The sequence below is a fragment of the Pithys albifrons genome, chromosome 5 (genome assembly GCF_047495875.1).
Source record: "Pithys albifrons albifrons isolate INPA30051 chromosome 5, PitAlb_v1, whole genome shotgun sequence".
In the NCBI taxonomy this organism is placed as follows: Eukaryota; Metazoa; Chordata; class Aves; order Passeriformes; family Thamnophilidae; genus Pithys; species Pithys albifrons.
The window spans coordinates 23,670,021-23,687,699 of record NC_092462.1 but is presented as its reverse complement, the minus strand read 5'-3'; the positions used below and the strand labels follow the sequence as shown (position 1 = coordinate 23,687,699).

At 40.7% G+C, this 17,679-nt stretch overlaps 1 protein-coding gene across 3 annotated transcripts; it reads left to right on the top strand.

Moving 5' to 3' along the window:
* The first annotated feature begins 7,034 nt into the window (after positions 1-7,034).
* On the top strand, positions 7,035-17,448 carry LOC139672213 (alcohol dehydrogenase class-3). Of its 3 annotated transcripts, none has more exons than XM_071555899.1 (9): positions 7,035-7,137; positions 10,166-10,267; positions 11,190-11,331; positions 11,932-12,019; positions 12,802-13,021; positions 13,566-13,826; positions 14,555-14,690; positions 15,556-15,694; positions 17,138-17,448. In XM_071555899.1, the coding sequence occupies exons 1-9, from the start codon at positions 7,126-7,128 to the stop codon at positions 17,160-17,162; spliced, it is 1,125 nt and encodes a 374-aa protein (XP_071412000.1). In that variant the 5' UTR covers positions 7,035-7,125; the 3' UTR covers positions 17,163-17,448. The 3 variants fall into 3 exon arrangements, with proteins under 3 accessions (XP_071412000.1, XP_071411999.1, XP_071412001.1); XM_071555898.1 differs by having other exon boundaries at positions 7,111-7,149; XM_071555900.1 differs by lacking the exon at positions 7,035-7,137 and adding an exon at positions 9,527-9,547.
* The last annotated feature ends 231 nt before the right edge of the window (positions 17,449-17,679 follow it).

Genomic DNA, 17,679 nt, shown 5'->3' with positions numbered 1-17,679 from the left:
CACTGAAGGCTAAAATTTAATGTTGAATTTTTAATAAATGCATTAATATCTGCCTTTGTATTTTAATTTAAAATTATTGAATCCTTTGAACTACCATAGGCAGAGTAAAATAGAATTTTGGAACTAGTTGTTCTTTAAGATCCCTTCTAACCCAGACCAATCTGTGATTCTGTGATTCAATGAAGGACATATGAATTAAGTGTAGAGCTGGGTGTCCTAAACAGGAGTCTACAGAGTAATGCCTTCCTGATACATGAAGGCTGCATTTTTTCCTGATAATTTCTAATATTTTTTGCATTCTAATATCAACAGATGTTTTTTGCTTTAAAAAAAATCAATATATGTATAACGTTGTTCACAATCCAGAGTTAAGTTCTGCTCACTACAGCTTTCTAAATGGTTTCTGATACAAGATTGTTTTTTGTTTCATTAGTGTTAATCTTTTAGAAAATTACCCCACTCCTTAGGTGTACAGAAACATCCTTTATGCCACACAGAAGGAGTATTTCGTGCTAGTATACAGGCCTCTTCTAGCCTATCATTTTCTTCTAGACTAGAGCTGGTGAGATCCTAGAGGTTGTCAAGGCTGAACTACACACACGGAAACTTACTGTCACTACAGACATCACAGATTCTTGAACAGCAGTGCCAGGAATGGGAGAGGGACTGGAAGAAGGATGAACTGGCTGTCAGTGCTGGGCTAAGCAGTTAAGGGTGAAGAAAAGTGGAAGCATGGAGCAAAGAGTTAGGGAGAGAACAGAGGTCTAAATAGGAAGGATACAAGACCTAAGCAAAGATTTTTATTTTAAGTTGAAAAGAGGTTGCATTGCTTTTTCTAAGTACATGCAGAATTTCAAAGCTATAATGAATATACGGCATCAATTTCTGACATGCTGATGTCAAGTTCATACGTGTGACTAGGAAAAATGGATTCTCTTTACTGGTGTTTAACTGTATCATCTCCTTTTCCAACCTCTTCATCCATCATCTTTCTGTTCCTTTCAGCAGCCTCCCTGGCAGCAGTTTAGAGTTGAGTGTCTCTCTAGTGATTCTAGCTGATTGCCAAATTACACAAAATAGCCATGTGCATTCAGTATTTTAATGTGTGGCATTTCTTGCCAGAATAGCAATGGGAAGGACACATTGCTCTTTGGACTTATAATTTAGCTTATTTGTTTCAGTTACAACTCTATTTTAATCCATTCTACTGCTCAGTTTCATTGAAATCAAAAAAACCCATCTTTTCTGGAATATAAATGCAGATTCACCAGTCTAAAACTACAACCAATAAAACATCAGTAAATTTATGCAAGTTATATTTTAGCACTACTGAAAAGAATCTGGCTCTGTCCTCTCTGCACCCTCACTTCAGGTGTTTATACACATGGATGAGATCCCCCTGAGCCTTCTCTTCCCCAGGCTGAACAGTCCCAGCTCTCTCAGCCTTTCTTAATAGGAGATGCTCCAGGCTGCTAATCACCTTCACGGCCCTTTGCTGGATAAATGTTTTTCATCATACTCTCCTTTAATATGACTTCATCTGTGTCAAGGACAGTTTAGCAAAAAGCAAGGGAAGAAAACTTTCCCAAATTTCTCTTCCGCATAAGGGAAGTTTCTGTGGGGATACGAAAAAAGCTACTGAGCCAATCAGTTAATTTCAGACTTTCAAAGCCTGCCAAAGGAGTGCAATGCAACTAAGCTGATGAACAGCCCACAGTGATAGGATTAACCAAAGCCTTAATGTAACAGGAACATCTGAAAACTATAAGTGAATACTACACATATTCAGGTTCCATATCACCCCTGGTTTGTGTTTGTGGGTTGGGCTTTTTTCTTATGTTTAAAACAAGTTCTCACATGGTTGATATTCTTTGTTGCAACAAACTGTCCCTGTTTTTTAAGGATTGGTCTCAAATTTTTTAAGATTCTCACTTGAACTTAAGCCTTATATTTGGCTGATCTTACTATTTAACTTAATAAGTATGGATTAAGAATGATTATGTATTTAAGATAGTGCAGCTCACACAAATACAGAATGGTTAGCATTGAAAATTAATAATGGGCACTAGCCAGCACTATATTATTTGAAGCATATTATATAAAGCAGTAGATGACTTTTGTATTATCATGTAACACTTACACACACATACATGGATGTGGTTTCATTTTGGAAATGCCATTGTACTTTTAATATATTTCCAGCTCCAACTCCCACAGAATATTACAGTACAACTCTGCAAAATCTTCCCCAGAGAACAGGATTGCAATTCCAAGCTGGTCATTCTGCTAAACAGACCTTTCTTTCAGTGCTGAACACTGGACCTGTAACACTATAACGCCTTTTGACCTATTTTGAGCAACACTTAATCCCAGCCCATAGCCCTTTGAACTTCTGGAAGTCCCTCAGCACAATCAGCAATTACACAGCATATCATAAATGCACAAATGAGTTTTCAAAGGTTTACAAATCCCATCCTGTCTGTCAATTTATAGCAACTTTTGTACGTATCACTTTGCCATGGCATGACATGAAAGTTACCTGTAATTCTCTTAGCTACTTTTTAAACACAAAACAGTAAGACTGCAGGCAAGGAAATAACATCAAAATAATTCAATAAACGTTAATTAATTGAGTTACAGCACTTACCTACTAAGAAAACACTACAAGAAGTTCCTTTCAATAAACAATGTTTCTATAACACTGCACGTGCATCTCCACAGTTTTAATTTTATATTTTATATTTATATTATATTAAATATTTTATATTTAATAATTTAATATGAGTGAGAAGTCTCAGAAACGGTAATCAATTAGCTGCGTATCTGTGTAAGAAATATAAACACGTGTCAATAGATCCATGCAGGACTGGGACAAAAAAAAATTTCTTTTTGAAAAAAAATCTAAACCTAGATGAAACAAAATTCGATTGCTATAAAATAACTCTGCCTTAAGTCAATTCTAACTTGAACTTTATCAATTATTTTGAAGTGTTGTTACCTGAAAAATTGTGTGAGCTCTCCTGAGCAGTGAGGAGCTCTGTGGCTGTATAGCAGAGCCACCTGCTGGTCACCAGTCTCTGTTAATATTAGAATCAGCATATATTAGATCAGCATTTTGTGTTTTGTTTGATTCCAATGAAAGCAGATACCTTAAAAATATTTAATCACAAAACTCACAAATTACTAATTTCTCTATCTAAAATAATAAAAATCTTTCAGTATCCCACCTTCATGTGCCTACTGCAAAACATTGTGGTCACCTTCACACTTACTTTGAATACACCTAATTAATATGGGCCTTTGTTTTGAAGTTATTTTACTTCAGTATACTTCAGAATTATACTAGGGTTAATTAGTGACACTATTCCTAAAGTTTTTCCTTTGGAACCAACCATTTCTTGGATTACCAGAGAATGTTTTAAATTTTTATTTGTGTTTACAAACCCAGAGTGTTTTAATTATCTAAGAATTATCCAAGGAAATATCAACCAGCTTTATGTATTTTTGGACATAGTCTCAAGCTGCATCGGTGAAGTTTAGGTTGGACTTTTGGAGGAATTTCTTCACAGAAATGGTGATTAAACATTGAAATGGGCTGCCCAGGAAGTTAGTGGAATCACCAGCCCTGGAGATGTTTAAGGAAAGACTAGACGTGGCACTCAGTGCCATGGTCTGGTTGACATGGTGGTGTTTGGTCATAGGTTGGACTCGATGATCTCAGAGGTCTTTTCCAACCAAATTAATTCTGTAACTCTAAATTAAAACTATTTTGATTTTTTAAATGTTCCCATTTTTCAACCAGCTATATTTGTACTTTACAAAAATAAATTGATGCTGACTAGAAGAATAAGAATTTCTAGGGTTTTTTAATGCTATGCAAATCTTATCCTCTTGCACTTCATACAAAAATGTAGGAAATTTAATCAGAATTCCAAAGGATGTCTTTGAGAGCAATACCCTACAAAAAGATGGCTACACAGAAGTATCCACAGCTGCAACCTGTGCACAGGTAGTCCCAACTTTAACAGGGTTGCTGTAATGAAATATATCTATCAAAACTACTGGGTTTATTTGGCAAATTGTCTTATTGGGAGGAAAATAACTTCTGGGTCTACCTAGCACCTTTTCTGTTTTGGGAAAATAAACCAGGCAACATTTGTGTGAATGCATTTTAGTCTTGTCTTTGGGTAGACTTGTCAGTCCATTCCAGCCTCCCTGTGCCTTGCCAATCTGGTCACCAGCGTGTGAGGCTGCAGCCAGCAGTTCCAGTGGGAGAAGGAGTAAGGCCTGAACTTCCAAAAAGACCCCTAAGATCTTAGTTTTTGTGGACACTTTGTAGGCAAAATTACCCAACTAAAACATAGCATGCTCTGTTCTTTTACCTGGACCTAAGCTATTGATTAAGTTGCATGTATAATGCACTAGAAGTATAAATCAGGTAGAAGTAGACATATGAATAGGGCGAGACGGTGACAAGTCAAGATTTTTTGCACAGAATTTGGCTGGATCACTTAAGAAAGGGAATTATTCAGGTCAGTCTGAGGAAGACCTACAAAAAGCCCCTCTAAGTGAAGATGAAGAACGGAAATACCCACCCAAAACCGAAGCCAAGAGAATACACCACCCAGACTCTGCCTATCACCAATATGCTGTAATTACGTGAATAATGTATAAGAAGATGTTGCAATCACCTAGATTCACATGTATAAATTAACCTGCTTTTGCACCTGTGCTTCGAAGTGAGTTTGTGCAGTGCAAACTGCCTCATTTCTCTGCACAGAAATAAATACCTGCTGCTAACGGAATTCAAATATCCTCTTAGCAATTCTTTTGTGGCATTTTTCACTATCAAGTGTCAAACCATCACTTCCTAGTTCTGGTGGTGGCACATGGCCCTCCTGCTGTTGCCTCCCAGACTGCCCCAGGATGATTATCCTAACAGTTCACCTGTATCTTCATTCACCATATGCTGGCTGCCAAGGTCGCAAGTGATTCTTGCCCCACATTTTCTTGTACTTCAAAGTCAAACTAAGGTACAGGAAAAAAGTAATACCTCTAGGATGGACACAACAGTACCATTTTAAAAAAATAAATAATCAGATCCCTAGTTTTTTTGAGCTTTTCCCTTGGCTTGCCAGACAAAACAGACAACATTCTCTAAACAAGAACATGATTGCCAGGTCTCTCTCCCACATGTGCTCTCACAGTGCTTCCAAGCCACCCTCTTTTCTCAATCCAAATTGATGTTCCCAATGAGCACATAACATCTGCTAGAACAACACCAAGACCAACTCCATGTCAAATCCAGAGCAGCACGGGGAGCCCTCACCTACAGAACTTATGTAAAACCTGAAACATGCATGACATAGCATAGATAGTTCAGTCGAGAGCAGGAATGGTACCTTGATTTAATTGCATGGTGCTGAGAACAGAAAGCTGCAAAATCACTTAACATATCCAGGGGCTTCCAATAGTAGACAGCAACACTGGAGGCAGCATTACAAAATTGTAAGAGAAAGAAAAATGAAAAAAACCCCAACTTCTTTAACCTCTGAAACTGGACAATGAGCATTAAGGAGTCATGATTCATGTATCTATCCATTGTCTACCACAATTAGAGCTTGCAATTTCCAGAATGTAAAAGATACTAAAAAAGCAGAGCATCTGCAGAGTTTAGCTAAACATAAAATGCTTGGAGGCTTTTTGGAAGTGCTGACAAACAGGGCTGGCCAAGAGCACAAAATTCACAGGAGAGGTTAGCAGAGCTGAATTTAACCAAGAAAATGGACAAGGCCTGCTATGATTTCAACAGCAAGGATTTGGTGGTAGCCCATGAACACAAACTGAAGAAGCTAGCAGAAAGCCTCAAGAAGGCCATGGACAGATAGCCTGATCACACATATTTTCATTCCTTCTCAACATCTTTCACCATATATGAAACCTATACAGCACTCTGCCAAATTACATTCCACCTCAGTCAGCTATCCCGAGCCTATAGATTTAGTTTGTAATTTTAGTTATGTCATTAATAATGATGTTATTTATTAAATGTCATAGTTGTTTATGTCATGTTATTAATTTTCTGCTATTGTCTAACTGTGGTATTTGCTAAGTTTTGTTAGTGTGTTACTGGAAAATAAAAATTCCATTTCTTATTGAGGGGGACCTAGTTACACCCTGCAATCCCTCAAGCACCAGCATCTCTCACAACAGCCCATGGCAGAACCATTCGCCTGATCTTTACATGACACCATTTCTGCAGACCTAGGAAGAGGCCTTTCCTACCCTGCCTGGAGAAAGAAGGTGAGCAGGTTAACGATCCCATCTCGTAGAAATACCCCCTTTGCTTCAGAGGCTGACAGATGCAATGTCAAGAGGCCCAGCCAAAACTTCCATCCCACTGCCCAGACTGGCCCAGAAAGGGGCTGGCTTCCCTCTGAAGCACACTGCTGCCCAGTAAAGGCTCCACCACTGCGGTTCAGCCAGGTGCGAAGGGCCTGTACTGGAGACGTGGCCAGTTCCCATCTTTGTCCAGGCGAGACACAGGAGGCACTGAGCATCTCGAGTGGCACTGCCCTGCAGAGGCAAGGCAGGCACACACACGCACTGCTGCGTCCCCCAGGGAATGGCGCACGAGGCGTCTATGACCTCCCGTTCCTAGGGAAGAAAAGTGGACAACCTGGTGTGGGCAGGATCTGAAGAGTGGACCCATTAGCCAGGACAACAGCCCTGCTCCCTCACAGGCACAACACCACCCACCCGCCTGCGGGACCCAAGGGACCGGGATGGGAGATGCTGGCGCAGCCATAGAACCGGCCACATCGCACTGCAACGGGGCGGCCACCGCCAGGGAACACACGGACCTTCCCGGGCACTGCGGGAAGAAAAGCGCTGCAAGGGGATCCTGACTGGCCGCGGGCGCTTCTGCCCTGCAGGCGGGGAAGGAAGGGAGGGAAGGAGGGAGGGACAGACGCACGTTAGCGGAGGAAGCAGGGAAGCCAAGGACAGAAACGGGTGAGGGAGGAGCCGGTTCCCTCGCCCGCCCCGGCGAGCGGGAGGAGGGCGAGAAGAAGGCTGGCGGGAGGGAGGCGGGCTTTCCTTGTCCTTCCGCCGCAGCCGTGCGCGATGGCGAGCGGGGTGAGGAGTGTGGTGCGCGTCTGCGTTCCGCGGTGGGAATGTCGCCCGGGGAAGCGCGCGGTGGGAATGTGGCCCGGGGGCGCGCGGAAAGTCCAGCGCGGGGCAGGATGAGGCGGCGAGCCCTGTCCTGTCCTGCCGTGCCGAGGGGCTGCCCCGGCCGGGCTTCAGGCTCCGGCCGCTCTGGCCGCCCCGGCGCTGCCAGCGGGGGCTGGGACACGGGGGATGCCCCGGCGGGTCCGCGCTCCCACCACACGGGCCGGGACACGGGGGATGGCCCGACGGGTCCGCCCTCCCACCACACGCGTGTGAGGCGTGCGGCGGTGCCGCTATTCACGCGTGGGAGGCTCCTGCTGAGTATTTGCAGGATCGGGAGCGCAAACACACAGGCGTTGCTCCCCGACGTGTGTCCGTGCGAGTTTAGTGGATCTGAGGGTGGCGGCGATGGAAGGACAAGCAGAAGACCTTGAGCCTTTGTGTTTTCCCGTGGGTTTGGGCAGGTGTGGCCGAATGGGCTTGAAGGAGGGGGTAAAACGCGACCCTGCCTGCTCACGGAGCCGCTGCCTGGCGGGTTCGCTGCCGGAGCAGTCCGGACCGCTGCTGGTCCTGCGCCCAAGTGCTGCCCCCGGTCCGTGTCCGGGCCCGAGCGGGATGGCTGGGATGGCTGGGCCGGGCGCTCCGGACTGCTCAGACAGTGGTTTCGGAGCAGGCAGGGCAGCTGGATTTCATCCCGAGTGAGGAAGCTGATGGTGTGCACAGCTGCAAGCAAACCAATACTGTGCTGCTGGACTAGCGTGCTAATCGGGAAAATGAAGAACAGGTGGAAGGTGGTGGTTTGGGGTTTTTTTCCCAGTTGTTGGCTTCAAGAGTTTTAGCAAAGCAAGAGCAGAAAGCTTTGAGTAATGAGAGGGCAGAAGACGGGGCTTTCCTGATACCCACTCTGAATAGTCCAGGGGTCTTTGGCTGTGTGAACTGACTGCAGTTTCAAAAGCCATCTTCTTTAAAAGTTTCTGAATCAGAAGTTACTGTTTCAAAATGTGCTTTCAGATGTGTACTCTTAATTTTAGGAAGATCGGAATTTATCAGGTATGGAGACTTCTTCCTCCCCTCTTCAGTTACGTGTTTAACTAAGCTTGCAGAAATAAAGGTTGTAGGAATGCACAGTGTCCTGTGCAACAACAAGTGATGACTTAATGAGGGGAGGATGAGACATGGATTGAAAACCAGTAAATGATTTACCAAATGATGGCTCCTCTTGCACTTTGTGCTTTGAATTTAGGTTTTTTGGCAAAACCTTTGTTAGATTTAGAGATTGTGATTGATTGCTCACACTGTGATTCCACAGTTTGTTACTGGGGTACATTCTGTGCATTTTTGTAATTTTTATCCTGGTATTGAAAAGCAGAACAAGGAGTTTTCATGGTTCTAGGTTAAGGGTGTTTCTGTCTAATCTAGTCCCCTCTTGGCTGTAGGAATAGGTACCTGTTTCTTGTTACAAAACCTTTAGGGTCTGCACTATTTATTTTACCAAGTTTAAGCCAAGGTAAACATCTGCAGTTCTGCTGTTACAGGTACAGTGAGGATTTTAACTGGTTCTGGCAAAGTCTGGTATTGTTTATTGTACAACAGGAATACTACAGAAAATTATAAACTAGCCATTACTTTCTCCTGATCACAGATAGTGAATCAGACCTGAAAAGTGCAACAGGTGATCTTAGCACTATTATTTCTTCCAGACAGTGAAATTTCAAAAAGGCTGTGTGACTGTATATCTGGTCTTGGGAATTTGCATTAATCTCATTTCAGTGATTCCATGGGAACACCACAGCTGTTTTGAACACACAAAGTGTCATTTTATTCTATTGGTTTATAGTGCATGCTATGAAATGCTTTATATTTCCAGTAGCAATGGCTTATACCTTGTTTACCTGGAAGAAAATTAGTGCAAGTCTCCGATATAACTGAATTATTCTAAAATACCTGCACACTGTCCTGCAGTAGATTGCAAAGTGTTCCAAAGCAGTCTAGTCTGTGAGAGCATTCATCATCAAGTTTTATGTATTTGATTTCACAACTTGTCTGTGTGTCATTTAGGAAGCTATTCAATACCATACTTGCTGAAAGATGTTGTTTCTGTCAGAAAATAAAATACAGATTATTTGATATACTGCCCATTTCATCCTGAAGGACAGACCTGGAGTCATCTTTGTACAACTGACCTCTGAGGGTTTTCCAAATACTTATCCTTTTAGCACCTGAAACTGCTCTAGGCTGTAACACCTGGTTGTGCATATGGACCTGTTAATAGGATTTAAAAATCCAAAAGTTCTGCTCTTCCATCCAGACTCTGCACCATTTGGCCTGAAAAGCTTCCTGAGATGTTTGGGATGGTTGCAGAGCAGGATTTATGACGGTGGGTGCTGCGAGCAGCAGAGACTTGATGACAGTAAATCCATGCACAGTCATTCACAGACAGTGGCCTTACAGCAAAGTCTTTCTGGTCCCTATGGATCATTGGAGGGCTCTGCATGTCAGCTGCATGCACACGCATCTCCTTGCCAAAATCCTACTTAGAAATCATAAGGAATTCACTCTTGATGTGGGTCTCAGACCATTACGTGACCTCCAGTTTCCTTTATGAACTTTCTTAACTTCAAACACACTGTGCTTAAGGACACATTTGAAACGAATGCCAGTCTCTTACTTTAAACCCCCATTTTTATTATGCAGTCTTTCCATTTCTGTTGCTCACTGAGTGTCTGCTAAGCACTCCCAGGCTTAGTATATTTTTTGCTCAATAAGAGAATGACATCCAAATTCATGTCTTGGTTTGCTCATTATTATTTAGCTTCCTGAAAGCAAATGTGGGGCAATTAAACCTTTGTGTTGAAATTACGAATTTCAGATCTGGGATTCTTTCCAAAAGCCAGTAGTGTTTCTTTCATTTTCTCACTTGGCTGAAGAAGAATTATTTTAAATGAACCATACAACAGATGTCCTCTTTTTTGTTGTTTTTGGTTTTGTCTTCTAGGTTATTAAATGCAAGGCTGCTGTTGCCTGGGAGGCAGGTAAACCTCTCTCTATTGAGGAGGTGGAGGTTGCTCCACCAAAAGCTCATGAAGTTCGTATCAAGGTAATTAAATCAGTTGTTAGCTATATATATATATTGTATTTTGGGAGACTAAGTATTATAGCTGAGCAATTTGCCAATAGAAAAAATGTAAAATAGATAGCATTAATTCATTAATATGTCAGCTGGCTTTACAAAGAAGAAAATTATGGTATTTAAATCTTCTGTTTATGCAAAATACTTTTCCGTTCTGCTGGTTTAACTTCACAGTCTGGTCTACAAATATTGGCTAATCTTAGGGATCACTTCCAGTTGTTAACAGAGTAAGCTCCCACAAAACATCTGGATTGGGAACACCTTTGATCTTGTTTGAAGGGCAGCAGCTTGTGAGTTACTGCAGCTGCGTAACATGCTGGATTTTACTTCAGTCTGGCCATAAGTTACAGCTGCTGAGCTGCAATTGGTCTCTTGGATTCCCTATATCCAAGTTTCTGATTTCATCAGGATTTCCAAAAAGTGTACATTAAGGTGAAACTTTCTTCTGTGCAAAGCGCATAAAACTTCTCTGCATAGTGCCTAAGTCTATGGATTTATTTATTTAATTTAAACTGGATTAATGCAGTACTGAGAGGTCTGCATGGTCTCCTTGGTAATTTTACCTTTGAGAGACTGAGTTCAAATCTGAGATGCTAACCTACTTTGAGATGACTTGGAGTACTCATTCCTAGCTTTAGGAAATCACACGTCATCTCTTACCCCTTTCAATGTCAGAATTCAATTGATGGAAATAATGGAAATGTACTATCATGACTTTATTTTTTCAAAGCAAGAAAAAGTGCTTTGCCAAGAGTTTAAAGTATTTAAGCTGCCAGAACTGGTAAATTTGTCCCAGCCATTTTTCTGAATTTCTGGCCAAAGGGAGTTATTTACATCTGTGCTACTGTTCTGTTCTTTGGGGTGTCTCAGATTATATATTTTCTTACAGATAGTTGCCACTGCTGTCTGTCACACGGATGCTTATACTCTCAGTGGTGCTGATCCTGAAGGATGTTTCCCTGTGATCTTGGGACACGAAGGAGCAGGAATTGTAGAGAGTGTGGGGGAAGGAGTAACAAAAGTAAAGAAGGGTAAGAAAATACCTTAAAAATTTTCTGCCTTCCTTAAAAGTATTACTTTATTTCAGAGCCAACTGTCAAATTGGGCCAGTGAAACACTGCATTGCAGGAGTTAATGTTATGGTTTTTTCTGGGGTGTATGCATGTGTAGATTCCTTTGTCTGTGAGCTACAACACTAATCTATTCAATATGCTCTTGGTTTAATGCTTGAAAGAGCCCAGTGTACAAATTTCTTGCTCCAAATCAGATCAATACGTAGTTAGAAGAGGGTTGGGGTTTTTTATTTTTTCAAATGATAGTTTTTATCTGTTGGTTTAATTAAAGGGCTTATAGAGTTTAATTATGACTTTCACTGTTGATTTGGGGTTGTTTTGATTTATAGTAACTTTGCTATTTGTTCTGGAACAATGAATTTCTGATGGGCTGTCTGATCAGACATGATTGAAGTGATACACCTACCTATAAATTATACTACTGTATACAGTAAACAGTTTTTAATACACAGGTTTTAAGTGAACACAAGTTCACATAAAAACAATGACAATCAAGTAACTTCAGTTTCAGAATGCCTTACTTGGCTCAGTAACTAGTCACATGATATTTTTTCTTAGGGGACACTGTTATCCCTCTATACATCCCCCAGTGTGGAGAGTGCAAGTTCTGTAAGAATCCTAAAACAAACCTGTGCCAGAAGATAAGGTCTGTATGGCTTTTAATTTTTTTTAACAAACTATAGTATTTGTTCAATGAATACCTGTTTTAGTTATCAGAAGTAATTGGCAGAAATTTTCTTCAAAGGAGAAATGTTGATGCGTCATTTAATGACTTGAAAATTACATGTTTTAGGAGTCAGTTATAGACTATTTTCCATTCAATTTTTTTCTTTACTTCCCCTTAAATAAATCTGTTTCTCTGTTTTTATGTATGTGAAGGTGTAAACTGCTAGCTGTGTCCCCAGGTTTGAAAACCTGTATTTAATCCATACTTAAGGGAAGATCTTCAGGGAATTTAGCTCTTGGGAATGAACACTAAAGCTTTCAAGTGGTGTAAAATTATACAGACAGCTCTTTTTTTCCCTAACGCTTGTTTCCCAGATAAATATCCAGCTCCTATTCTGAAAAAAAGTCTCCCAAACCCAAAGAAAGGCCTCAGTGACATCACTGACAGGTGCTATTCAAGGAGAGGGTGCTGAAGGAGGTGGAGATGACAGTGTGGTATCAAGGCACAAGCAGTTAGCATTGGTAGCTAACAAGGTCAGCATGTTAATAAACTCCATTTCTTTCACTGCTTCCATGGAGGAATAAATAGCACAAAGTGGTAGGAGTTTAGCATCTAATTTCTGTGAACTCCTAGATTTACTGAAATGTTTAAAATATAAATGTGCAAATATGCAGCTGTCTCTGTGCTGCTGAGTGGGCACTTAATGGTGAGAGTATTTACTACTTAAAATGCTGACTGCAGTTTTCTGTCTTTGCCTTAAGAATTACTCAAGGGAAAGGAGTCATGCCTGATGGTACCAGCAGATTCACCTGCAAAGGAAAGCAGATTTACCATTTCATGGGCACCAGCACCTTCTCCGAGTACACTGTGGTAGCTGATATCTCAGTAGCCAAGATAGATGCTGCAGCACCTCTGGATAAAGTGTGCCTGCTGGGTTGTGGCATCTCCACTGGCTATGGGGCTGCCATCAACACTGCTAAGGTAAGGGCTGTGCTTCTTGTACACATACCTTAGGGACTAGATTAGGACTGTAAACATCCTGGACCAAATTTGTGTTTCTTCTTCCTCTTCAACTGATGAATTTTAGCTAAGAATTTTTAACTTCTCAATAGAGGGCAGATCAGGTTAGAAGAACCTGATGCCCTTTAGAGGAAATATAGGTAGAGTATTCTGCATTCCTTTTGGTACCAAGTATCTATAAATTACTTTTCCAATTTATCTTCCTCTTGCTGCAAGTCATTCTGGTCGCTTGAAGCTCACAGTGAGACAGAGCTGGTAGGAGACTGTACATGAGTCTCGGGCAGGTTACAGGAGCAGAGTCTTTGGGCAAAAAGAAAAGCTCAGTACCTAAAGAGCTTTCTGGATGCAATTTCTATATAGTTTCCCTTATCTAAGTGATAGTGTCATAGCCATATATATATTTCCTTCTAGTTTTTCCTTTGTTATAGACTTCTTAACCTGTGTTTCCCACTCACGTGAAAGGATGGGGTTTTTCTGCTGCTCATGATTCTATTCTTACTCCTAGGTGGAGCCTGGGTCTACATGTGCTGTCTTTGGTTTGGGAGGAGTTGGGCTGGCAGTTATTATGGGCTGTAAAATAGCAGGCGCATCCCGGATCATTGGCATCGACATTAACAAGGATAAGTATGCCAAAGCTAAAGAATTTGGAGCTACTGAGTGCATCAGCCCTCAGGACTGCAAGAAGCCCATACAGGAGGTGCTGGTTGAGATGACTGATGGTGGTGTGGACTATTCATTTGAGTGCATCGGCAATGTCGGAGTCATGGTGAGTGCTGCCTGACAGGAGTGCCCAGAGGGAGGGAGTAGGCAGCTGCCACTTGGGTGCTCAGCTAAATAGCAAGTGAGCTGCTTTTTTCTCACAGAAAACACACCATGCTTATTAGTTTTTTTAAGTAGTAATGACAACTGCTATGACTAAAAAGGATAACTTGTGTTCAATCCTAATTACATAATGAAAGCAACTGCTGCTTCTTGGGTCAAAAATGGCACTTATAATTTACAAATTTTTTTCCTTAATGAGACTTCTTTGAAATCTTGAGTTTTTGTAAATTGACAGTTGAAAAATTAAGAAAACTTGCATAAATTATATTGTACAATAAATAGTAAAATCTCAGGGACAACTCGGTATTTCCCTAGTTCCTCAAGTAATTCATTTCACTGTTGGAAATGCAGAAGTATTACTGAATTGAAGGCTATGTTTTCAGGAATTACAACAGCATTCCTAACTGTCAGTAACATGGTCTGTGATTACAGTTTATCCCAACTCTCAGTGGGAGTTCAGAGGGACTTCTTTGGAAGCCAGATGGGATATAAAAAGTGCAAAGCGAAAAGCATAAGGAATATGAACCAATGGAAAACTTAATGTAATTTTCAGTGAATTTCTTATTCCATAAATTCAGATGTGGTATTAACTGGGGGAAGGAAAGTGCAACCTGTGGAAGCAGCATAGACATTAGCACTAAATGCTCTGCCTTGTCCTGTCTGTTTGTGAAGAGAGCTGCCTTGGAAGCCTGCCACAAAGGCTGGGGAGTCAGTGTGATAGTTGGAGTAGCTGCTGCTGGCCAGGAGATCTCCACACGGCCATTCCAGCTAGTGACTGGGCGGACATGGAAAGGGACTGCATTTGGAGGTAACTCTCTTTTGGTATGGGGCTAAGAATAACTGCCTATGGGTTAAAGCTGGGAAGAACACACTACCTCATTTTTGCTTGTGCAAGAAATGTACTACTGATAGGCTATTCATAAATAAAAGTCTTTGTCCTAAAAGACTTTTAAAAGCTGTTACTCCTACAGACAGAGTACAAATTAACACATTGGTATGATCTTGCATGTTTTGAAGACAGAGTATATCTATATGCTATTCAATATTAAAAGAATGGTGTAGAGAGACTGCTTTATTACCAAGTGAAGATTTGGTTCAGTTTGGTCTAATGAAAATACCTACTCTTCGGGGAGATGGGAACTCAATTCAGTATGTTTGTGTTGCTTAACCACTAAGCAAATTGTGGGGATGAGAATGTGCTATAAAGACCTTTAAAATAAAAAGTAACAAGTGCTTGATACACATTTTCTGCTGGCAACCCAAAGCACATCAAATTTTTTACAGACACTGGTAACTTGGGAATTCAGTAATTGCTGAAGTTCATAAAAGTATTAAAACTTGGAATTATTACACTGATCTTTGTTCAAGTAATACCAAACTTAATTGGGTTATAAAGATACACAGGAGGGCTGATAAAAATGCCAAGTGAGGGGTGCTGTTACACTGAATGCTGAAATACCTGGTGAAAGGTCTGTGCACTTTTGTATGTTTGGCTAAGGTGTGCTTTTGCCAGACCTAGTGGTCCTCTTGCATTCCTGGGGCAGGAGGGACTAACATCTTCCTCAGCTCAGTTCCTTTTCATATTGATCACACAAGTTCCTGTGTAAGGGTATTTTTAATTTTCTGAGATGGGTGGAAAGGGGAAACACCAAGGCATGCTTTCTTTATTTCAGGCTGGAAGAGTGTAGACAATGTGCCAAAACTGGTGACTGAGTACATGTCCAAAAAGATCAAGGTTGACGAGTTCGTGACTCACACCCTGCCTTTTGACAAAATTAATGAGGCTTTTGAGCTGATGCATTCAGGAAAGAGGTAATATTCATAATATTGAAAGGTGTAGAAGACATTTGTTACTGTGAAAATACAGGTTCCCTGCCCACTGTCTCATTTTAAATGGCGAGGCTAAAGGATGACACATACCATGCACTTTCCTTCTGAGAAAAGGACACTTTTTCTGAGCTTCCAGGCATGTGCTAAACACAGGTAGAGAATAGAAAGCAAACAACAGTGTAAAAGGGACATACACATTGTTTAAAGCTCATAAAGGGGATGAATCAGTCTCATGCTTTTAACATTGCTAGAACATTTTTCCTCACAAAAAGAAACGTAATGAGAATGAAGGAGAAATCATGTTAATACACTTTTACAAGTCATTAAGCTATTAGTCGATTTTAATTAAATAAAGCTATTAGTCTATTTTAATTAAATAGTAGATTTTGGTATATTTTCAAATTATTTAGGGAAGATTACCAGCACAGTCACTTGAAATGATCTTTTAACATGCTATATTGTAAAATTTTTTTCCCTCTAGTTGGCACTGGGGTAGAAGGTTCATATGATGGGTTTGTACTTCTTCACATACAGTTCCTGCCTTTATTAAGATAAATGGCAATTTGGACTGTTTATATTGCAAGCTTGGGCCATACCTGTATAAAGCTTTGTAGTGAAACCCTCTATTACACATTGAAGTGAGCCTACTGTTGATGAAAAAACCTGCTGGTGTGTGATGAGCCTGCTGCACTTAGAGCAGTGTACTCTGCAAGTGCTGACCAACTGCAAGAGCAGTGCAGAGTAGGGTATTCTGATCAGAGGATATGTTTGCACTAATGCAGGCAACTATATTTATCCATATTTATGTTCATCTGCAGATGAATAAATAGTTATAAGCATTATCTCCAGGCACCAGCATGGTCTTTGTATTTAATCTCTATATCTGTATCTATGTACTGTGCATAACTTTCTCAAGAGTAGTAACTTTATGTGCTTTATCTTGTGATTCCTATTTTGAATGAATTGGTTAACAGTAACTGCATTTTTTACAATTGGAAACACTACATTTATGCATTTTCATCCATTAGTTAATCCCCTTTCCCTGTTACAAACTTCTGTATCATTTCAGTGTTTTATTCTTACATGAGCATGTCCTAGGAAACTAATAATGAAAGTTACTTAACATTTTCCAAGCAGCCAAGGGGGAATGCCTGTAAATATTCCTGTTCCTGATCAAGCTTCTTGGCTAGCTACTGAAAACTGACATGTAGTTTGAAAAAGCATCCATTTTGAGTGCATTTTACTGGAGGAGAGACTAAAAAAACCTCAGATAACAAGCATTACAAACCCATTTTTAACAAATATTAGGCATACGTGTAACTTCATTCTTAAAAAAAGACATGTTAAAATATGTCTTAGCAATGAAAGGCAGGGGAGAGATGAGGAGAAAACGGACTTGTAACTTTTTTCCTTTTCCATTTTAAGCATTCGAACTGTCTTAAAACTTTAGAGCCAACCGTGGACTGAGTGCCCAGCAACACAGTTAACTGCCTTTTCATAATGGAACTTTTGATAGAAGATAGAATCAAGCAAATGAAAAATCACTGGGACTAGGAAGACTACGTATTTTAGGGTGAGCATTCTGAGAATTAAGTTACGCAAAATGGTTAACTACCGAATAGCATTACAGAATTAGTCCTGGTCGTGAAACTTCTGTAATCATTCTTCAAATTCAATAGTGGCTAACTCAATCTACTTAATAAAAGCTTCTTTCTAAACAGTGTTGGAATTATTGAGCTCTGAGTGTGACTATGATTGTTGTGTCTTCCTTGTTTTTCTCAAGTGATTTTATAGTGTGTTGTGGAAGAAAGTTTTCAGAGTCAGTAGCAAATGATGTGGGATTCACTGCACAAGGCAGTTTGCTGAGCACAGCTGAGGGGAGAAGCAGCATTGATTTGCTGCAACTGCTGAGAGGGGCAAGAACTCCAGCAGTTCTCAAGCTTCTGAGGCTATTCTGGAACTACAGT